This window comes from Sprattus sprattus (assembly GCF_963457725.1).
Source record: "Sprattus sprattus genome assembly, chromosome: 5".
NCBI lineage: Eukaryota > Metazoa > Chordata > Actinopteri > Clupeiformes > Clupeidae > Sprattus > Sprattus sprattus.
In genome coordinates, this window is record NC_137924.1 from 18463594 (window position 1) to 18488035 (window position 24442).

The following is a 24442-nucleotide window of genomic DNA, read 5'->3' on the forward strand; positions in this document are numbered from 1 at the left end:
GAGGAGTTATGCATGATGCATATTTTTACTTCTTCCAAATAGCATTATAAGAAAAAAGAATTGAAATATAATTTCCTGAAAAATCGAATTACATTTTCTCTCCGTCTTCATCAGCATGATCTTAAAATGCACACAAGCGTCTTAAAAACCCGACCACAGTCCTTGCTGCTGTCCTAATCTACAGATAAGACTCCATTTTCAATCCCCTCATTTGCACAGCTGGGTGCAGATTTTGGAATCTCCCCTGGGACAACACGTTCTCGTGATCACAGCACAAACAATTCAGTCTCTGAGCTCCACTTCGCAACTGTTTGTGTCATTGCTTTTTTTTCTCCAATCTTTTCATTTCATCACAATCCAAAGTTGATCTTACTGGCCTCGTTCATGTGTGTGTTAAGGGGTCTTTGTTGGACTTCCCAACACTAGGAGTCCAGAGGCACTGTGTGGCATGCTGGCACAGACGCTCGCGTAAGGCGTAGTTTTTGTGTTTTCAAAGTCCTATGGCGCTTGTGTCCTGTGTATAACTTGAGGAGGTTGGGCTGTACGTCTCTGGTCACATTTTGCCACCCCACTGCCTTGACAGCTTGTGCCATCGCCACCGCGCTGCAGCCGCCTCGGCAACAGTGTGTGATACAGAGACACCGGCCGCTGGCCAAGTCACCTCACAAAACACCAAAGTCAATGTTGCTTCACATCTGTCATCTCAGAGAAGCACCTCTATGCAAACTCCCCATGGCACCCTTCAGTTGGGGGATTGGGGGGGGGGAGGTGGCGAGGGCCCCTCCCATGGCCTGCCAGTGGTGCAGAAGTGGCAGAGGCCTCTGCTGTGTGGCGTGTAGCAAAGCTCAGCAACCTCAGTTCAACCGGAAACAGGAAGAAGTGGCGGTTTCAGAACAAGTTTTTCACTTTTGCATCGTGCATTGTATGCTTTCGTAGGTGTGAGGAGTTGTACTTCTTCATTATGCAGTGTCAAAATGAGTGGATCATTTGTGAAAGGGGATGTGGGGGGTGGTCAACATGGTTGAAATTTCAACAGTGCATTCAACAAAACAAAAAGAAAAAAATAACAGTCTTTTACAGCAGGTACGAGTGAATAGCCCTTCAAATAGTAAAATGGAAAATGCTGGAAGGAAGAGTGGAATGCACTGTTGGCAAGTGGCAGGCTCATCTCGCGCCTCCAGAACAGCCAGAACAGCTCATTCCAACTCAAGCGTTCCAAACACTAAAGTGCATTTTTGTCGTTCGCACTGACAGAAATCTCCAATTCATTTATCTTGCCAGGATTCAATTAGGAGATGCTTTCTTGCATTTTTGGCACAATTATTCTACCATTTAACAATCATATCAGTGGTGTCTTTGCCTCCATGCTTCTGGGCTATTGTCACAATGGAGCAACAGTCCATGTTGTTTCCCTTGTCTCTCCTAGTCTTTTCCACATGGGTTTTGGGAGTCTTGTCCGTGGCATAAGACATTGCCTCTCAATTATGAACAAGTCTCGCTTTTTGGCACATAGTCCCAGCTGTCCCTTCGGAGATCGTCCTGCTTCTCCTTCAAACTCCTCTTGAAGAATCCAGCCTGAAATGGCAAAAAAAATACCGTCAACAATGGAACTTTACTAGTCGAAGTCAAAAAAGTGATGGAAATCAAGGATTTTTTATAACCCAAGAAAGTGCTTTGAATACTTGATGGTTATTTTTTGTAAGTCATTTCTTCTACTACGACATTTGAAAGGAAATCCTGCAAATTGAAAAGCAAGCAGTGTAACACTACTGATACAAACACTGTCAAGCGAACACCACAGAACTTTTTAACCTCCCCCAAGGGCCCAGGGTATTTTGAAGCACCTAAAACCATCAGTGGCATCCCCATCCCCTGGGGACAACCGATCTGTAGTCACTTATCACTTCATTCTCTCTGCAATCCAAACAGTTCCACAGAGATTCATTCCAGAGCACTGACCTTCCACAGCATCACAATGAGCAAGAGCAAGATGACCAGGCCAATGATCAGACTCAACACGATGATGAACACGCCCACGGACATGTTAGGCTTCTGGTTGTGATGGCCCTCCACCAGGACCTGTGACATTTGAGATTTTAAATTAGCATAACTCATTAGTTTCGGGTAGAAAGCACACAAACAGGAAGTTAACATGGCTGCTGTCTTCTCACTTTCTAGATGATTTTTTATGATTGCACCTGGGCTAGTTCACAGAAGTACAGCTACAAAAGCACAATAAGTGACACTTTATTGGATTAAAGACATGAACATTCCCTGATCAGCTTTAAGTATTTTATTTATTTGACTTGCACTGTTATGTAAATGGGTGACTTGAGGTTTATAACTTGCCGAAGCAGAGATGTGGTCTTGCAGCAAAAATGTATTAGGGTCGGTCCTAGGAGAGGTGACTGTGGCAAGGCTTTCCATAAGCATCACTCCATGTCTTCCCTGAAATAAAAAAAGACTTTTCAGAAAACGATCATATCCTTCCAAAGCACATAATAAAGAGCTCATTATCGATAACAAGGGCTTGATAGCATTTTAAAACTTGGGACCAAATAGTCAAACTTGGGCAGGTGTGGAGCTGTTCCTGTCAAGATGTTAGTCAGGGTTGGTTCCCAATAGCTTTTTTACTGTGCAGTGACCATTATTGAGAGACTATTGAGAAGTACAGTCTGGTTTGAGTAGTCTTTCTTTTAGTTCTGTCGTATGTTATTTCGAAGCAGCACAATGGTTTAAGGGAAACCCAGGCCAGACTTGAGCTGAGCTGTGCTGGGCGGGTGAGGACTCACGGGCATGATCTGGAGAACGCTGGGGTTCAGCTCCACCCCTATCTGAATGGTCACCTCCTTGCCCATCTCCAGATCTCCCAGGTTACACTCCACATTCATGCACAGGCTGTCCCCTCTGGAGCAGTACTGAAAGAAACAAAAACGTTGATCCAGTCAGGTTCTCTAATTACCAGCTAGTAGTGTGTGTGTGTGTGTGTGTGTGTGTGTGTGTGTGTGTGTGTGTGTGTGTGTGTGTGTGTGTGTGTGTGTGTGTGTGTGTGTGTGTGTGTGTGTGTGTGTGTGTGTGTGTGTGTGTGTGTGTGTGTGTGTGTGTGTGTGTGTGTGTGAGTGAGTGAGTGAGTGAGTGAGTGAGTGAGTGAGTGAGTGAGTGAGTGAGTGAGTGAGTGAGTGAGTGAGAGAGAGAGAGAGAGAGAGAGAGAGAGAGAGAGAGAGAGAGAGAGAGAGGGTATATATTTGTGTGAGTTCGTGCATGAGTGTGTGCATTAGTGTCTGAGTGTGTGTGTGTGTGTGTGTGTGTGAGTGCATGCATGTGTGTGTGAGTGCGTGTGTGTGTATAAGTGCATGTGTGTGTGAGTGTGTGGTAAGGTGGTTTAGTGAGAGTAAGCCATTAAGCCGTTGTGTTTACCATTCTGCGTTTGCTGACTTTGGAGAGGAAGAAGACCAGTTCGTAGAGGAATGCAGATTTGGGGACATCACAGTCATCAGTTGTCCAAAGTGTGTCATTCCTCACAAAGCATTCTCCAGATGATGACTGTAAAACAAAATGGTGTGGTTTACCCCTCTGAAGAAATACCTCAGCCTAACATGCCACTTTAGTCATAATCTGCTCATGCTGATACCAATGGAGGCTTTAGGCTTTAGACAGCAAAGTGCCTCGTGTTTTAGATTGCAGCTAATTTTTTACCCAGTGAAAGGGGATTGTAGGCAGGTCTTACTGGACTGTTTGCCTGATGTCTCAGTTTGTGCCACACTGACACACAAGCCTTACAGGGTACAGGTGGTATGAGGTTATAGTATGAGATTCAGGGGCGAAACAAGTGATAAAAGATGCGAACCAAAGACAAAGATGCCTTTGCCATCCTAGGAAAAAAAATGGCCACAGGATGATAGGTTACACCCCACACACACACATGATTCACGTGGAGGATCTATTCCTTTAACAAAGTCTCAAATATATAAGCAAATACAATTACAAGCACATACAGAGTGGGTTAAGAGTGTCCCTGTCTATAGCCTTACCCGAAGCTCAGCAACCCTCAGCAACTGGTGCTCGTACGGGGCAAGGGATTGAGGAATATCAATTTCCACTTTTGTGTTGACAGATTTACTCGGACCAAGATTAACAACCTGGAGGTCAAAGCGACAACATCAGTATCAATAGAAACATTACAGTGAGTAAAAGCAGCTGGAAGTAAAAAATATGACTTATTGTATTATGAGACAATTGGATATGAACTTATACCTTGTATGTGTAATTTAACTTCTCCATGTAGCAGTCAACTGGTATGGGTTCTTGGTCTCCAAATACAAATGATGTTGGAGAGACATAACTGCATGGGCAAAAATGCATTTAATTACACATCCATTAAGCCCAACTAAATCATCCTTGAAACCCTTTGCACACCATATGGAAAAACCAACGTGGTCAACCAATAGAAGTAAGTGATCTGCTTCGGTGGGTGTGTTGTTGTGTGACCCTCTATACAGCGCTATATAAAATATACAGTACATGTCACAACTGAGTCATAGCTTACCCATGAACAGTAAGGTCGACGCCATATTTTAAAGGTAAAGAAAGGGTTGCAGTGTTGTCGTGTAGAAGGTCCTCATTTTCATAATTATCACTGGAAAGAAAAGTAGACAAGAAGGAAACTAAACATCACGAGATTATACAAAACATCCATAAGGCAAGTCCTTTTATTAAAAGATGTGTTGCCTATGCTGGGAATGCATGCTTGTGTGTACATCTCAAGTGGATTATTTAACATTGGACGTGGCCTTGGCAACCAGTCAAATATTTTGGTAAACCACAGTTTCTTCCCTAAAACATACAGACTCCTTGAAGCACTTGAGATGCTGATTGGGGAACAGTTAACTGAACCACAGGGATTGAAATGTCTAGGACAACATAGCTATGCTTTTAAAAGCTCCCCTGAATGGTCAGAGCAAAAGCACCATTCTCAGGTTGCATGGAAAATGTACCCCACTTTAGCCCTTCCATGCAATTAGTAGCTATTAGCGTGACATTCCTATGTCTATGGGAGCGACACGAGGTAGCAGAATATCTCTTTGTGTCAGACCCAAACATGTGATTGATGTTTTGGTGTGTTCCAGAAAGCTCTGGATGGAACCTTAACTGACCCTGGCACACAGTTCTAGATCTGTTTCAGACGCATCTTCTGTTTAGGAAGGGATGATTCTTACCTTGCTGTGTAGATACTGATGGTCATATTCTCAGGACTGCTCTGGGTCACGTCCAACAGAAAGCTGATGTTGAGCTGCATGGGAGGAGAGTTAGGATTCAATTTCACAAATTCATTTTGTACAGGACTAAGAGGAGATTCATTTACCTTAGCAAGCGCTGGTAGGTACAGATTGCCAACGTTGCAGTCCAGTCCAATGGTGGTTTTGTTTTCCTCCACAATGTCACAGCTGGCATATTTCTCCTCCTGCAAATCAAATTATTTACAGTGAAGCCAAACACTGAATGGCCTCCATTGCTGCCTGAAAATTCACACTTACATCTTTTCAATGTGTATCACCACTACTGTGTCGTGTAAAGCAAGCCTTGAGGGAAGAAAAGTGTGGCACTTACGGCGTCAAGGACTTTAATGTAGTGCAGAGTGCCGGGGAATCTGAGGTGCATCTTGGGAAGGAAGGCGTCGTCTCCTGCGTTGAACAGCGTTGTGTTGAGCATGATGGTCTTTCCAGACCCCAGAGCAAAGTATGACATGTTTCTGTAGCTCCTGCCAAAACAAAACACCTTTTTGTCTCACATACAGAACACCCAAACAACAAAAAGACACATGGCATGCCTTTGAAAGTGTTGAAAGGATTCCAATGGATGCACTTGGTACGTATAAAGGGTGGTCTGACAGGAACATCAGAGATGGTCAGAATTATATCTAATATTGTCACCAGGCATTATGACAAGGAAATCACTGGGTGCAAGACACTGTAGTGGCTGTATGTTAAGTTAAGCTACAGCACAGCAAAAAAGGAATGGATGGCAGATTGTCATTCCAATGTTAAACACATTCATTTTGTATGTTTTCCCGAAGAGAAAGCAAAGGGATAAAGGAGAGAGGATGGGGATTGGTCCATGCTGGTAGTGGAGTTTTTTATGGGTCTTGCAATGAGGGACTCAAGCCTGATGTTTCTCATATACAATAAGAGCACCAGGTGCGCATCTGCTTTGGGGACAAGAATCGAGCCCATTGTTGGCGCACACATGCACACACACACACACACACACACACACACACACTCACACACACTAACACACACACAGATGCCTAAGGAGTAATCAAATCATGTAGTATTACCAAGCTGGGGGAAAGGGAGGTCTATAAATTATGATGTTTAAGTGCAAATTTGATTACAAATGTGAGCACTTGCTGTTGGATTGTGTGACTACCTGTGTTTTCCCCCCTCTATTTGCATATTCATATATTCCAATCTGGAAACTGTACCCCTAGAATTCCTGAAGGGGTACTCTTTTTGTGTTTTCTTTCTTTGAAGCAGCACTCACACCACATCTAAAGCTTTCTACCTTGGAGAAGCATGCACCTGTTATTTTGCACTGTGTCTGCAGGAGTTATGTAGCTGAAACTCTGAGCATCTGAGTCTCATGCTCTAAACATTTTCTCTTTATTAGTCAGAGGTGAGGTATGTGGGTGGATGGGTGACGTACTCTGTGGTTCCGTCTCTCCACAGCAGCGACACCACAGAACCACCGTGAGGTTGAGAGATGTTCATCACACAAACCCACCACACTAACCACCGACTCTTATCTTAATCAACTTGTGTTTATCATATACAAGCCACTGAGGCTCAGAGCATGGTGATTGTCACCTAGACTCTCAATGTCTCTGTGACTGATGCACAGGCTGTGTTATCTGACTGTGTTTTCCATAAGTCTCCAGTACAGCATAATGTGATAAACATAGATCCATGCTTTCATTTCTTCTTGTGGAAATGAAGAGTGCTGTGCTTTCAGTTCTCTTTAAGGTAATAAAAAGGTTTACATTTAGGTTTTTTTTTTTACTTATTTTAACACTTGACTCAATACCATGTGCACTTTTTCAGTGTAGGTTACTAACACGCACCTAAGCACATCAGTTAACCTTTCATTCAAAATGCCTTACAACCACCAAAACAATTCATTATTCCCCCAAAAGTGACTATAGCATATGCTCATTCCAAATAAACTACTTTATCACTCAATGAACAATGAACTAAAAACAACTTGAAACATTCCAAAATGCATATCTTATGCGATGCTGTATCCTCTTTTTTTGCATAATTCCATGATGCATTTCAAAAGAAAAGAAAAATGTGTGACACAGCGTATATCTAAATGTCTGTTCTGGTGACTGAGACAGTTATCCATGAATTTCGGAAGAAGTGGTCATTGAATGCATTTCGTATCGCATGGTCTACTGATATAGTAAATGTGTTAAGTGTTTGGGTGGAAATTATTGTAAAAAAAGAAATGCATTTTCTAAACATTACTTACTGGGGTAAGACCAGGTGTGCTGAGACCTGCAGGTTGGTGGAACAGTTTTCCCAGGCGCAGTATCGAGCAAACTCAGTCTATTAATACATGCCAGAGAAAAAAAGAAATCGCCTTTAATGTACTTTATAAACATACAAACAAGAAAATTGATAGGGAGTCATAGTTTTGTTTACAACAATGTGACAACAGTGGCAACATCTGAGTGAAGGCAGCGTTAATAGATATGGGGGTGTGAGTCCTACCTTCTCCATCACCAGGTTGTTGTGCTCTCCTGTCTGCTGCAGCATGGGCTTGAGCGGGGGGAAGTTGCGGGATCCTGCCCTTGAGGTGCTGTGTTCCCCCAGTTCATACCGCACCACGAAATGGATGGGAGTGAAGATGTCACGGATGTCTTTCTGCAAGAGAGAGAGGGGGAAGGGAGAGAATCATTGAGAATTAGCTACAGAAATCTTCAATCTACAGAAAATTAATTTGCACTCATATCTGAAAGGCATAAGCTCATTTCTGCAGACTACCAGCTGAACTACCAGAACAAACATGGGGGATGAAGGTATTTTACTTCAGTTGGCTTTGCCCAGCTTTGCTTTTCTGAGGCAGCCATCCAGCCCACGGCCAATGCCCTCCATCCTGGTAATTGATGCTGATGAGGCCTCATCATCAGTAGGGTAAAGCGTAAACCCTCCCCCACCCCCTCTCTATGTCTGGGCCCAGCTGGTGCAGGTCTCATACCGGGCCTCTCCTGAGCCCGGCTTGGCTGCCGAAGCCGCAGTGTGTGACCCGCCGCTCGGGCTGACTCCTCTGGCAGGCAGCGGAGCTCCGCTCCGAACGAGCTGGATGGCGGCCACCGCAGCTGTCACGAGGAGCTCCACCGGCAAAGACAGCTCAGCTGGAGAGCACCGCACAGGTCAAAGTCAAAACCAAGAGGCCTGACTGCCCTTAGTTCAAGGAGGGGGATTAGGACACTACACACACAGTCTCTTTTTCACACACACATACTTTCCAACATGCATGGCTATGACGCTTTTGGTTCTGTGGCAGTGCCAAACTTTGAGGGGTTCATTAGAGAGCTTGGGGAGGCTGCAGCATTGGCATGAGTGATCATATTGGAACACACACATAGACACACACACACACACACACACACACACATATACCTGGTCACACATGCATTGAAAAAAAGAGTAATTTGAGGTGTACACGTATACACACAAGTACATTTCCATTTTTGGGGGGAGGGCTGGGGGTGGGGCTTTTGACAGTAAAGAGAGACAGGAAATAAGTGAGAGAGAGTTTGTGTGTTTTCTCTTTTCATTTAAAAAAGGATTCTTTTAGGTGCCACACCATTTTAGTCCACTGTGCATTACATACATACACAAGCAAACTGAACACAGTAAAAACACCCAGGACATCATCATGATCAGTATTCAGATACCGCTAACTGAGGCTATTCATAGAGTAAGTTCAGTAGGTTGAAAATACAGAACAGAGATACTCTGCGGTTTCGCCCCCAATCAGCACTCTTAACCCTCCCAGCGTACTCTAAGGGTTTCTCATAGAGGTATTCTTTATTAGCCTGCTTTCTTACGGGTGAAGTTTCGTGTGTTCTGTTTCTCGACAAAACCACACACATTTACTGAAATGCGGACCTTTTTATATTCCCCTCTTTGCTTATCTCCAAAACAAGAACGGTGTCTGCTTCAGGAAGCCTTAACCAAACATATGTATGCATGATGGGGCACACCCATGTGTGTATGGGTATTTGTCTGCGGGATTGCGTGCATGAGAACACCTGTATTTGTTTGTCTGTGTGTGTGTGTGTATTGCTGTGTGGGCAATTTGTAATATAAGTGTATGTTCAATTGCTACCCATCCTAGTGTCACTGGAATATCACGCTGCTATTCTCACACCACATACGTATGAGAACCAGAGTGAGTACCGGGGAAAACTTGAGCTGGGGCAGACTCTTCACTCGCTCTCTTGAGCGAGAAGAAGCTCTCCACAAGATCCCTGTCACATCTGCTCCTCTCCTACATATCTACTTCAATTCCCCCTTCATGTCTGCACTGGGAAACACACCAGTAGTACAGGTGCATGGTTGGGGTGTTTTTTTTTGTTTTTGTTTTTTATCTCAGGCAGATAATCGCACTTGTTTACACTCAACAATTTCACCAGTGTCTATTTATAATAGGCCAGTGACTGAGAGAAAGATGGAGGTAGAAATGAGAGCAAGAGAAAGAGGCGGGGGAGAGCGGGAGAGAAAGAGTGCAATGGAGAGAGTCATTAATTACCCTAAAACACAAGTCTGATCAGAAGGGACTGGTTAACATGAGGAGAGAATCTGGGGATGGGTGCGGGGTGATTAGGGTTGGGTGGGGAGGAAGAGTCCAGAGAGGCTCCCACAAACACCTGGAGCAGTGAACTGTAACGTTACTCATTATCTTTCAGCCCTGTATTCTCAAACCACTACAGTCACTATCAGCTTCATTAAAGCAACATTGCTTTTCAATAGTCCTCTATTAAATCTGGGTAATATGAGTCGTCCTGAGTGCATTAGAGGACATCTAACCCCAAGGTCAGATCTTGACGCTGGGGTCAGACACTGTGAGCTTTGATGTGCTCTTAAGACACACACTTGTGAACGTCCGGTTGCGAAATGTGGTTTTAAGACGCACGTTGTCTGAGCTCCGAAAAAACATAATGTCCCCCCCAGAATCACAAAAAAGTATCTTCAATCTTCAATCTATGATCTTTTTCTCTGTTCTCAATCATCTCCTCTTTTGGGGCTAACATGGGACACATGGGATAAAGAACTTGGACTCAAATTAGACGAAATCTGGTGCATTGCTTAGGGTTAACTCAACTTGTGTATGTGCTCGTATGAGCCTTATTCAGTTTAAAGTGCTTTACAGACTGCATTATACTAGGGCCAGACTGAAAAAACGGTTGTTTGCTCACTGTGTATCAGGTGTTTCCTGTCCCCAGCAGACCATGAACACACATTTTTTTCTTACCAAAAGCTTCACTGTTTCTGGATGTCTTTTTTTGACGCACTTTCTGAAGTTCTCAACAGCTCCTTAACTCCATGTCCATTGATTGCTATCCTCATGTAGTGGGCAAGTTTACCAACTACCAGTCTGAAGATACTTTTTTGTGACCGTGTCGCATTCGCAGCTCTGGTACACTGGAAGAGTTCTAAACCACCGGGCACAACTTCCTGGTTAAAAGATTTAATGTGTTGTACTCAATATGACACAAAGGGGATGGGTGGGTTGGTTGGATCGGTGGCAAGTACCAAATTTGTTTCCTGTTCATGTGGTTACTGTTTTGAAACCGTTTTAAAAAATAAGAAAAATCACACTTGTGTGCTCCACCAGGTTAAGGTCAGTGTATTTCCGAATGGTTCTCAAATACACTTGGTCCTCCTCTGGTTCTGGGTCAGAAATCTAAAGACTGCTTTAAGTGATGTGTTTGTGCTCACAGTGACTCCTCGACTGGGCTGAGTCTGAGATCCACATGCTCTGTGATGATATGCTCTGTGACCATCTGTACTCACCCTCATGAAAGCCTGGTGGGTCTCACAGACGAGCTCCCCAGTCTTGGCCCAGACCTGGCCGGTGGTAATGTTGGAGGTTCCATTGCCATGGAAATAGAAGCGTGAGGGGAAGCCTTCTTTGTGATGCACATCAGCAGTCAGGTTGTAGCGCAGTTCTGAACAGGAGGGTGCAGGACAGGAAAAGAGGTTGTGGTTATGACAACCCGACAGCATAGTGCCCCTGGAAACTGTGGTCAATACACTATCCTTGAATTTAGATTAATGCTGTATATGGACCTACAACATTTATAACTTGGTATCTATTCATTTTGGCAAGTTCAAATATTACATTTTAAATAAAGAGCACTACCAAGACCAAAAAAAAGCATGACCACATGTGGCCGATTGTCACGCTTGTTGTTTATGTTTGGAATGAAGCTCAGATAGATTTGCCTATCTGCAGGCCCACGCCTGAGCTCACACCCTGTTGCAGGCAACGGACAGTTGTGTCCCTGGGAGTGCAGAACACAGATAAAGGTCTGGACAGTTGGGGACCGCCGGGTGTCCAGCTTCCTCAGAGTCTCAGCAAGGACCGATAAGATGAGTGTGATGCTTTACAACTGACAAAGACCCAGGGAACTAAAAGGAGACTAATTCTACTGGCCATAGGACTTCTTTCGATGAGGAAATAATCGCTTAGTCATATGTTGTTCAGATGACATGCTCTGCAAAAAAAGCATGCACACATTGCTCCGGAAATTGCATTGCTTGATAATGGTGACTATTGCAATTTTCCAACAAGTGCTGGAGCAGAAGAGAAGTGCTTTGGTGCTGACTTACTGATGCGTCCATGGAGGCGGCGGCCCGTGACGCTGAAACACAATCTGGCGGAGACGCAGACGGCACGCTGGCCATGCTCGGAGCAGAGCGGCAGGGAGCGGTTCACGCTGTCCGGCAGCAGAAGGGACGCCTCCACCTTTACCACTGGGCGTGTCCTGCAGGGAACACAGATACAGAGATAAAGAGTGGTACCTCACACCATACGCATCACATGCATCGCCCTTAATAACACATGCAGCCGAAAAAGCAGAAGAACAATCACACACGCCCACACACAGACACACACACACACACACAGATAGTGGGCCCTGTTTGAGGTGAAGGTCCCTTTTTAAATACTGCCAACATAAGATGTTCCCACATTTAAGTTGTTTATACACACGCCAATGGCATTTTGTAATGATATAAAATAGGAGAGTAATGCTTTGATGCTATTCACTCAGGTCTTACTTGCCCACAGCTGACAACAACCTTACACGTCACTGCTATGCAGAATTTAATCTTGCAGCTTTGTGTTAGTGTGTGTTATGGCAGGTTGAAAAAGATTTTGATGTCACTGTGCCAACTGTAGCTGGTTTCACACGTACTGAGCATTTGAGGTTGACACCCCGAGGATGGTTAAACAGAGATAGGGGAACTACACCATTCTTACCGAAGCACCACTGCTGAATTTGAGAGGAACGCACCAACGGCAACATCTGACAGAAACAGAGAAAGGGTCAAGGTTTAACAAAATCATCTCAAGCACTTTTTATTCTTTTTTTTTTTTTACTCCTGCACAGGCTATGATTTAAAAATGTCTGACTGGCTAAATATTCAGAGCTGTTCTAAGTAAAACACCACACAACTAATAACTGAGAACAAAAATGGATGCATCTCAGCCATGGTCTGAGGCATATCCTGTTTATGTTACTATGCATAGACCATGACAAATAAGACAGCATGGATATTATGGGACCACCAACAGAGGAAGAGGGGGGGGGGGGGGGGGTCCATGTTTGCCTCAGCAAATCAGCAGTGGACTGAAGACTTTTAGTAGGTCATGCGAAACACTGACTCAGAAACAAGAAGGAACTTTTGTAGATGTCAAAATGATTGAGGGGGTTGTATACTACATACATGCCTTGTAACAGACCCTGTACAACCTCTCAAGGTCCCTCCCAACAAACACTAACAAATACAAATGAAAGCTAACAGGCTTGGATTTTCCCAATTCAAATAACCTTTGTGTCTGCTAGTTTACTGGTTGCTGGAGTTTGTTAGGGCACTGTTAAGTGGCCATTACAACGCCATTCCTCTTTCAGAAGAGGGTTTGCCTGTTAAATTATTCACATGCTTTCCACCTCAAACACCACACAGAACATACTCATGGGAAAACGAGATTACAGGTAATGTGTTAGCGTGGTAATAGGGACATTACCTGGGAAACCGTTGGCATCAACATCAATGCCTCCAGAGATGGACTGGCCAAACATCTTAAGCTGGTTGCCCAAAGTTTTTCCTGTGATTCTCTGTTGAACGGAGGAAAATACAAGTATATTTCACATTTCACAATCTTCTGTCAACTTTTGGCACCACATTATTGCTCAGTCAAGCCCCATATGACAATGGATCCACTTCAGCAGTATATTCCCATGTAGTCTTTTGTGTTCTAATGAAGCCATGCTTCTTTATCTGCATATTTATACTCTTTGAATTGCTTAGTTTTAATTACCCTTCCAAAACACTATGAAAAGGGGGTTGGGGTGTGTGTGTGTGTGGGGGGGGGGTGCTCCACACTATCAGGAAATTGCAGCAATTCAGCTGGTTGGCCCCCTCCCTGACTATTCCAAGGCTCGTGCATGAAACAATAGGACAATTGTCACAGGATGGAGAGCCCTGGTCCGGGGAGACAGACCCTGAACCCCCCCAACTCCCAACTCCCACCCCCGCCAATCCCCTCCCACGGATCTGTTGGCCCAGCAGCCCCCCGTGCACAAACAGCAGCTGGGACCTACTTGAGAAAAGCTCTGCCTGATGCCATTCTTCCTCCCATTGTAGATATATATAGCGCCTTGCAGGTCATCCTCATGAGGGGCTCCCACAGCCACGTCTGCAACACATTCAGAGGGGGTAGGGGAGTTACAGTGACACCCTGGAACCAGCTAACACCATCATCACTTTACAGCTTCCACTTGAAGGTGTCTTGGATTTCTATCTTCTGAATTACAAAAACTCTTATCTCCACACTCTACAATTGTCATCACACCTGAGAGCAAAAGGCACCAGTATAAATAAATAGGCAGAAAAGGGTAAGAAGGCCTATTAACACTGTTATGGAGGCAGCAATTAAATCCCTAATACTTTCAAAAACAAAAACAGACCACACTTTTGAAAAACGGGGGAAAAAAGCAGAACTACACAATAGAACAAGGAACATATGACTTGAAGAACTGGGTTCAAGTTCAAACCATATATCACTTTTTCAGGCAGCTCAAGCAGCACCCCACATGTCAACAGCATGCTTCCGGTAACTCCAGTATCTCACCAAACGCACAGAGGGAAATGAAGCTCCTCTCACTCCCTCATCTCTCTATGCATCTGACAGTTTCCTGACCTGGAGGCTGTATATGCTTGAGGCTTAATCTACTCTTCTCAACCCTGTCGTTGTCATTTGCCATTCAAACAAAAGCCACCCATTTCCAAAAGAAATTAAGAGATTGAAGGAATCAAAGCAATTGGGCATTTCTCAAGTACAACGTCTTTTGCCAATTTATTTCCAATTTCCAAGTATGTAGGCTGTCTTACCGGAAAAGCCATCGTCATCAATATCCCCGAGATTAGTGATGGTCTCTCCAAAGCGTGCGGCGTACGCGTCACTCCCCACTAAAGCAAATTCCATCTCCTTCATGTCCGCCTGAAAAGAGCACGCAATGCATTCATATTATTTACCACTCTGCTGAATGACTGATTTCTTTTAAAACACAACCAAAAGGGGGAAGCTCAATTATGATCAAGAGAGAAAAACATGGTCTTTGCGTCTGTAACTGAGATGATTATTGGGAGTTTTTCATTTCACAGAGTGTCTGAGTCTCATCTCAAGGCGGTGCACTCAAGACAAATTGTTGCCTCCTGTTTAAACAGAGGTCAAAGTCAAAAAGCATCGCACAAGTACTGCCTCATGACAGTTATGACTGTCAGAGACATTTCAAAGCAGCACTTCCTCAGAAAGAAAATCCACTGCATGTGATGAGATGAGATGAGATCTGCCGAAGCACATGAAATACGGGCAAGAAATGTATTTAATTTACTAAAAAAAAAAAAAAAACTGTTCCAATGACAGAGTGTGGGAAGGGATCTGTTTTCCCAACTGTTAATCTTTTCCAAACCAAGGCTAACAATCTAATCTGCGTGACCTTGGTGTTTGTCCAGTTTCAGGGACATGCATTTGCAGTCTTTTTACAACCGTTTTCACACTTGACTCAATACCATGTACACTTTTTTTCAAAACACTTCACACACACTTCACAAGCACATCAGTTAACCTTTGGTGCAAAATGTGCTATGATCTCAAAATACTTCATACTTCAAACAACAAACAACTTGAAGCATTGCAAGTTACATACATTAGTGTTTTTCGCAATCATTTTAACACTTGTTTCAATACCATGTACACTTTTCAAAACACTTAACACATTTAGCATATCAGTAGACTATGTGAACTACCCTGAGGATACTTTTACATTGCTTAGATACAAAATGCATTCAATACCACTTTTTCCGAAAATCGAGGATACCTGTCTCAGTTAATTCTCTCTTGCCTTAAAACTTAAGAAAAAAAATCTTTAGCACCCCTAAAATCCCCCATATTCCACAAATATTTCAAGGCATGCGGTTATCACAACATCAAGAACCAACTTTTATGATCAGTTGGTTTGCCTGTCTGCCGCAATACTGTAGATCCCACTATTGAGTTTGGTTGGCTTTCTGTAGTTGCATCATTGGGCCAATTTCTCTCATTGAGAGCCCATGACTTACATATACGGCAGTAACAGTGGAATAATCTCTTCAGAGAATATATAACCATTTTGTACAGACAGTACCAATTAGCAAACATCATAGCAAACAAAATTGTAGTTTTTTCCCCCACTAAAATCAGCATAATCAGTTTTATTTAAAGTGTTTCATCCATGTATCCACATACAACTATCTTGAGTGATTTCAAACTGAAAGTTAACTGCGTTGAACATAGTATCTAAATGTTTACAGAATTTCTTGTAGTTGTACAGAGTTTTGCTAGTGTTGAACATGAACTGAGAGAGGTATTCATGAATTTTGGAAGTGGCTTTTTGTATCAAAGCAATGCACAGTTTAGTGAATTTGTGAAATGATTGAAAAAAGTGGACATGGTATTGAGAAAATAAACAGTGAAAGTTGTAATGTGTGCAAATGATTGTCATCAGCTTCAAGCTGACAGGCAGGGCGGAATGCACTTACAAAAACAGCAACATCCTGACTTCTATGTAACACCTTGTCTTACATAGAGATGCACAATGTCTTCGCCTTAAATGCACCTCATTTTATGAGCTATGTTTACAATCAACACCAGTTCATTTTGCAAAACAGGAAGGGCAGCTTGGTTGATGTGTTTTTTACACTATTTTCCACAGTGGGCTTTACAGACACACAACTGAGCACATCCGCTAACCTTTGGTGCAAAATGCACTACTGCCACCAAAAGTCCAATACCACGTGAACTAATCTGTGGATACTTTTGCATTGCAAAGATACAAATTGCATTCAATAACCACTTGTTCTGAAATGCATGGTTACCTGTCTCAATCAATGGTCACCACCAGCAAAACCCAGTTCAAAACATTTTCTATGCTTTAAGTTGAGCATAAGAGAAAATATGTTATAGTTATGGCAGCATGAGTCACTTTTGATTGATGCATGAAGTGTTTGGGTGGTTGTAGTGTATTTTGCACCAAAGGTTAACTGATGTAATGAGGTATGTGTCTGTAAGTCCAAAGTGTGAAAGTGTGAAGGTGTGAAGTTTGAAAATGATGTCAACTTGAGTTCATGATGCAGATATACGGAACTTCAGGGTATAAACACACTGTCCAGAGTGCTCCATTTCTGTCATGAACGCACGTTCACTTACAAAATGTTCAGCATATACACATACACACTCCTCACTTAGAGTGGATTTAACAAACACACACACACACACACACACACATACACACACACACACACACACACACACACACACACACACACACACACACACACACACGCACACAAAAAAAACATGCACAGGAGCCCCACCTGGCCTTGGTTGATGTAGACGTGCACTCGCCCCTCCTCCCGTACGGTGCTGTACATGGGAGCCCCCACCAGCAGGTCTGAGAGGCCGTCTGCGTTCAGGTCCACGGCACACACACTCGCCCCGTAGTAGGAGCCCAGCTGCAGGCGGCCAGAGAGCAAGAGCCAAATAAATAAGGAATGTAAAACGTAACCTGCCCTCTGATTCAAACCACATGGAGATTCCACAATGGAGGAGCATGGAGGAATGTCCTCAGATGGAATGACTCACCTTGCTGCCTTTGAGATTCGTCTCGACTATTTTCAGAGTGTTCCCTTCAGTCTGGAATATGTATGCCTGCAAACAAAAAAGTCAGAAGGAACGGTAACAAAAGTCAAAAACGTACAACGAAATGTACCGGCCCTCAAAATATGTCCAAAGTGTACCTTTGGTAAGGCCATCAGATGTTGCCAACATACACAATGCTCGTAAATATTTATACTGCACACGGAAAACTATGCTGCATGACTAGAAATAACGACCTACTTCCTCTACTGCACAGATGGAGAACATTTTAGCTAACTGTGACAGAAGAAGCGCCAAATGGATTCTCTTTTGTAACAAATGATATGAAAAAGGGGCCTGCCCTGCTCTGGCCAGAGCGATTCATGGCCTTTTATCCGAATCATATGAATGGCAAAGTAACCATTTGTAATACTAATCCCTTCCATCTGCACAGGGGTATCACAAGATCAAACAATAATAACTTTTCAAACTGAAGTAAAACCCCACAGGCATCCCTTTCAACAGTGTGTTTTATGCCCCTCACTCAGCAGGAATGTGACACACACACAAACATTAACACACTAACACACATACTCTTTCTCTCTTTCTCACACACATACACACACAATAACAGAGAGAGAAAGCAAGGAAAGAGATATGGAGAGTGTGAGAGAGCGAGAGAGAGAGAGTGAGAAAGAGAAAGGCATAACCAGGGGCTAAGCCTCAAGAATTCACAAAGACGCAGAAACATACAGAGACTGTACACAGCATTGTTCTCACAAACCAATTTAAAGGAGAAAGAATATGACCAAATGTGAACTCTTACACTACCAGTCTGCCCATGCTGGGGTGCCCCACCCACGACCTCTGTGCTGTGTGGACTGAGGAAGTGTCCTGCACCCACAGAGTAACCTGGCAGGAGAAAACACACCTTTAGCTTGTAGGCACAGGCACCACACCAGCAACCATAATGGCCTTGAGTCTAGACATCATCACAAACAAGGTGTAACACAGCCCTTTGGAAGCTCCTCATAATAATTATTTTTAAGATGCATGAAAGCTGTAATTCATGCTTAAACAAAGTTGAAGTTTAAAGATGGCTCCTTAAGTGCAAACAGATAAGACATTGGCTAATAACATCCTTTTGTTATTTGTATTTTTTTTTTTTTTTTTTTTACAGCTGCAAACATTGAGCAACTTGGTGCACCTGACAATCAGCTTCCTGTTCTCACAAGACAATGTCATGTGAAAAAACATGATCAACTTCAAAGACAAAAACACACTCTGCTATAACTATCTGACTCCTGAAACATATAAACATATATTCAAAACAAAACAGGAAAGTGTACAGCTGGCTTTTTTGATGGTGTGATCACTAGGGATGGGAACCGAGAACCGGGTCTTGTTTAGAACCGGTTCCCAATGAGCCGAATCTTTGGAATCGTTAGCCAAATTCATAACCGGGTCTGTTAACGGGTCTCTGTGCCTTTTGCGCATGCGCGAACTCTTATAATAAAGTCAGAACGCAGCAGAAATGGCAACTCGACAGAAGCAATCTAAAGTGTGGCTTTATTTCACCCGAACGGATGCGAACACGGTCACTTGTAACCTCTGTAAAAAATGTATTTCCTCAAAGGGAGGAAGTACATCTACCATGAATAAGCACTTGAGCACACATGGTATAAAATTACAAGAATGTCATGTTTTCGATGCCACCAGCAGCTCAACTAACGTCGGCGCTTCATCCCTTACTAGCCAAGGTAAACTCCTCAAAATGTTTTATCATAAGTCATAACGGTGTTATTCGTGTGTTATCAGCAAACGTTTGCGTTTTCGTGTTAACCATAACTAAACTTAGCATTGAATTGCTTAACAGAATGGGCGATGTTGGACATTGTCTTATATTATATATAACTTACATAACTAGGCTAGCTTAACGGTATAATCTTCTATTTTCAACCGTTGGCTAGAGGCAGGGGCAGTGCTTGCCTCCCCTCTGTTGGTCCTAGGGTAGGGTTAGGCTGTACAAAAGACTCCGTTAATAAGCAAGCAACGCTTGCAGCTCCCTCAGTTTGACAGTTCGATATGGATACGTTTCTCGTAGCCAATTCAGTGGCAGCAATAGCTAAGTGTTAAATATACTGAGTGCCTAGTTTGTACATGATACAAGTAATTATGTTTCAGTACGTTATTGTGTTTGTACATTTGTGGACTCTACATTGCTATTAGAAGCGTTTAGCATAATAGTTCGCTATTAGCAATACAACCAAGCAACCTACAAGAAAATATACAGTCCTTTACCTCAATAACAAGGGCTGTATGTCAGATCAGAAAATTCAGCGATTTTGTTAGTGCCATTTTTTTCATTGTGCAAACCAGCGTTCGCTCTATAAATAATCTCCATTTCCATCCAATTAAGCTGATGATGACGTTCTAAATCAGACGGGCTCAGAGGCTGCTAGTCTGTCATCGTTACAGGCTGCAGTTAGTACGTCTTCTGTAAGGAAGGAGCATTGTTATTTGTATGAACGTTTATATTAAACAGAACACATTTTATTTAAGTTATGTAAGTTTTATTTAAATGTGTATGTAAACATTCTAGAACTGTATATAAAAGAACATTAATGTAAAAAACCCGTTTGTGCTCTTTTTTCGCCCCTTACCAAATTATAAGAATCGTTAAGAGAATCGATAAGGAATCGGTTCGATAAGCAGGAATCGATAAGGAACCGGAATCGTTAAAATCTTCTCATCCCTAGTGATCACGCAACTGATGTTGTCTCTGAGCACGTCAGGATAACATATAGTGCTTAGAAAAAATACAAATAAACAAGGAGTATAAATGTAATGATCATGACCCATTATCATGGGTGAAACACATACCAAGATAGCTGCCATAGAGGACTATGCTGTCTTCGTCCAGATATGCAGATAGGACATTGCTTGACGAATTATAGACCAGAACAGACCCAGTCCAATATGATGTTCCAGGGGCTCCCATTATAATCAAGTCCTACAGTACAGAGAGGCATCAGATAACTTAATAACCCACTTCACTGGTAAGATTAGATGCACATCCAAGAGAGAATCATCAGGATTAATCACCTCTGTCATAAAATTTGACATTCCTGCTTGACAGGACCCATAGTCCTCACCAAATTTTCGCTGGTGATCTAATGAGAAGAAAGAGAGATATTCATTATCGGCAGTTGAAAGACACAAATACACCGGGAGATACAGGAGAGAGATATTGATGACAGTCAATGATATGAAAGACTAAAATAATAACGTCTCTTGTTATCAGTAGGCCTTCACTATTACAGCAAAAGCAGAATGCTAATCAAGGAGGTACTTCAGATATTCTCCTTTACTTTCTAGTGATGAAAATGAAGCTGAAATGTTCTCTTTTACATGAAATAAATCCATGTTGTACCTCTGTAGCATGGAGTGAGTTGAACAAACGTGTCCAGTCCAGGGTTGAGCTTAAAGCATATGCCATGTGGCAACTTGTGGTTCTCTGACTTGGAATAATAGACATTTTTCCAACGATGTCCACAAGCCTAAAATCCAAAGAAACAATGGTGGACTTGTTTATCAGCTCATACTGAATCTCAATAGTTCTTTACATAGACATAAGCCTCTACAGTATCATCCCACAACTGGCTTCCAAAAAACGACTCTTCGTCAAGAGGTTCTCGGTAATACCAGAACCTTTAAGGGTTCCTCTATGGAGAGGAACCACAATGTTCTTTTTAACCGTAACCCTCATTTTGACTGCACTCTTTCTAAGAATATTGCATCACAGTGGCTTACCATCACAGTACCGCTGCTCGGCTCTCTCGACAGACTCACTCCCAGCCACTGGTTCTCGCTTTCTGGAGCGCAGGTTTTGCCACAGGATCCACCCTCTGCAGTATTGCCTGAGATATCGTCACAACAAAGTGGGTTAGAAGCACAATCACACATTAAAAGATCTCAGAAGATAGTAGGGCAACAGGCCATACAGTGACAACAATTTGGCAAAGTAAAAACTGTAGTGTGCACCTAGATTCAAAAGCTCAAGTCATCACAGCTCAAACCCAACTAACACACAATTCCCCAGGTGGAAAAACTCAAGAGTCAAAACTGGTCACACCAAACAGAACCTGAGAATAGATGGGCCATGGGGCAGTTCACTTGTTTTGAAACAATGAATCCAAAAAGGACTCTTGACAATCAAGAAAAACTGTCTGTAAACTTTAATGTTATTGTTGTAGTTTTGAATACCTCTGCTAACAGCTCCGGAAAATTAGTTGAAGGTTGAACAGTTGGTAAAAAATGTAATACCTTACAAGCTGTTGGGGTAACAAAGCTAATGGCATACTGTGAAGCAAGGGCGTGCCGGTGATCCCAGCATGCCGTGCGAGTGAGAGATTGCTTGTTCAGTAATTTTTGGTATTCTGTTCTAGAATGATGTAGATTATTCCTCATTTTAGTGTCTAACGTGTGACTGTTATCAGTTCGTCTGTGTGTTATGTTGATTTAAGTCCTGTATGAGATCACTGTTATAGTCTAGCGTCATCTGTCACTGTCAATGTCTTCGTCAGTGTAAAGTAAGACCTGCCTTTTTCCCATTCTGCGTGTGTAAATGTGTATGTTTTTTGCTGATGTGAACAAACGGCATTCCTGGGGCTGAGTGGTAATATTGGAGCTGCAATTTCAGCCTCCTGATGCTTCCTTCTACCCTAGATCACTTCACTATACTGTATGCCGTAACCAAACTGACAATGGCATGGGTGAAGCAAGGTGTTTTTGTTAACTAATGGGGGAAAATAGTCAAATGAGGAAAAAGTTCCAATTATATGGCCTGGTAATGTCCTTGATATTTAAGGAAAATAATGTCTCTGTCTTTCTCTATCTATCTCTTTCTGATTGGCAGGGGCCGGTCAGGGTGTATAACTGATGTTACTTTCAAGTCCGATGAGTCAACTTCTTGGTCTCTTTTAAAGGTCTAACACAAAATGATATCTACTGTTTTCAGTTTATGTAAGGGTTCTGTCTGACGAACCCTCTTGTTACTCAAAATCTGAATGTAAAGACTGTATTGGCATTGTCCATTTTATCCATCTAAGTGTCCTGTCATCCCAGAGAGGTATCACTGGTAACACTTGTGGTTGCTACCATGTAATGTTGACCCTCTGTGGGCACTTGTGCCTAACGCACAAACTAATCATAAACATTAAGGAAGACTTTCGAAGCATTGGTATAACATTGATAATGCTGCTGCAACTGCCACATCTGCATGTCTGAAGAAGAACTTCACATTAGGCAGTGTGGGCCTGTGTTCCTCAAGGTCTTACAGCAGCAAATAAAACCTGCCTGGGTTTTCATATCAAGCAATCTAGGTATTTACTTTGACCCCCCTCCTAACACTTTAGGGTAAATACAACTCCAAGTTAAGCCCCTAATGATGATTGCCATCCCAAGCATTTCAGAATGGGGCGGGGGGCTCACCACTGACTTTCAGGAAGTTCATCCTCATGCCTGAAGTGGACTATGGATAGACTTTAAGCTGGCTTTACCAAACTTTACTGGTCTGAAGTGAAATGCTGCTGGACAGTTAAAACATTACTCAAAACATTACAAAAGAACTATTACAGACTCCTGTAGTACAAGCAATTTGCCACCAAATATTTTAGCCATGATATTGTGACAGTTTGGGCATCCAATGAAACAGCAGTTGCTTTCCATCATGTTCAAAATTACCAAATAGAGACAGCAAGCATTTTGATTAAAATTGATTCAAGGAAGGAGTTACAAATCGTTTCATTATGGAGGAAAGAGAGGAAAGTACAAACCAACAATCATTTCCTCGCAGCTGCCCTTGTTTGAAACAGTGCATTTATAGATTGCTCCAGGATTTTTGACCCTGTTGAATTTTGAATCAGCGACAGGAGCTCCCACTACTAACCTATGGATGAAAATAAAGTATACATCATTTCAAATGAGATAAATGATACAAATATAGGTAATGTTTCAATGGGATGTCTGGTTAGGCACTGAGTTGCATAGTAATTGTCTGTTCCAGACGGCTGAATGAAGTCAACCAGCGCTTTGTTGCAACCACACCGATGGGAGCGTTGCTGATTAGTATGCCTTGACGTTTTAACACATGCAAGAACTAAATGGGTACTTTGTTTCAGTTGCAACAGTTGATAACTGAATGAATGGTTACATAGTCTATCGGAGCCTAAAGCAACTACGCTAATAGTCCTAACGCGTATATTTCACTTGAATAAAGTCGAGTTTCTGCCTTACCAAGCTCGCTTGTCATTCTCGTGAAGCAACACAGAATATCCAAAAAGAGATCCGTTTGGTCCATTGAAATTAAGTGAATTGTCAACATCCAAGTTGTATCCCGCGCTGACGCTTAACTGACACCATATGCAAGCGAGAATTGACATCAACTTGTTAAAGCGCCAACAAAGCTCCAGAGATGCTCCCCTCTCCATTTTTGTGTTTTATAGACTTATTCCAGATGAATTCTTCAAAGTATGTATGAACACAATAAAAAAGACTGAACTGAAGTAAAGAATTGATGAAAAAGAACTATTCTCATCTCAAAGTTTGAGGAGTCACAGGCGGACAGTCAACTCCTAGCCGTGTCCCGCCTGTTGCGCACAGTTCATCTGCTCGTGCCCAGCCCAAGCCAACATCAGCCTCATGGTTAAATACCGTCACGTGGAACTTCTCAAACTTTCTTACGCGCCTTGACCCTCTAGAGAGCGCACGAGGGAGACGACAGGCTCCCCCTCCAGAATAACGTGAGGGCCGGGCAACACACTTCACACTTGTAAGTTACAACGTTAATGTGACAGACAGGAGAGTTAGCAAACATTCGCTAAAATCTATTGGCTGAGAGAAACGAGGAGGAATAAGTTGAAAGAGGGTTTTCACTTACAGAGCGCTTACTTATTTCTCACTGTCC

The 24442-nt window shown here is 42.7% G+C and overlaps 1 protein-coding gene across 1 annotated transcript; it reads right to left on the reverse strand.

Annotated features, from left to right (window-relative positions):
- Positions 1–841: 841 nt before the first annotated feature.
- itga4 (integrin alpha 4) lies at positions 842–23966 on the reverse strand (the record flags this gene model as incomplete). Its single annotated transcript, XM_080840009.1, has 28 exons — positions 842–1575; positions 1960–2079; positions 2350–2448; positions 2793–2918; positions 3418–3543; positions 4032–4139; positions 4255–4342; positions 4547–4636; positions 5217–5290; positions 5363–5461; positions 5608–5758; positions 7531–7607; positions 7773–7925; positions 11085–11239; positions 11904–12058; positions 12556–12601; positions 13324–13414; positions 13901–13995; positions 14691–14799; positions 17214–17351; positions 17482–17547; positions 18302–18387; positions 20359–20488; positions 20581–20648; positions 20909–21035; positions 21289–21395; positions 23313–23425; positions 23773–23966. 28 exons carry the CDS (start codon positions 23964–23966, stop codon positions 1483–1485), a joined length of 3084 nt encoding a protein of 1027 aa, XP_080696135.1. The 3' UTR covers positions 842–1482.
- Between the last annotated feature and the right edge of the window lie 476 nt (positions 23967–24442).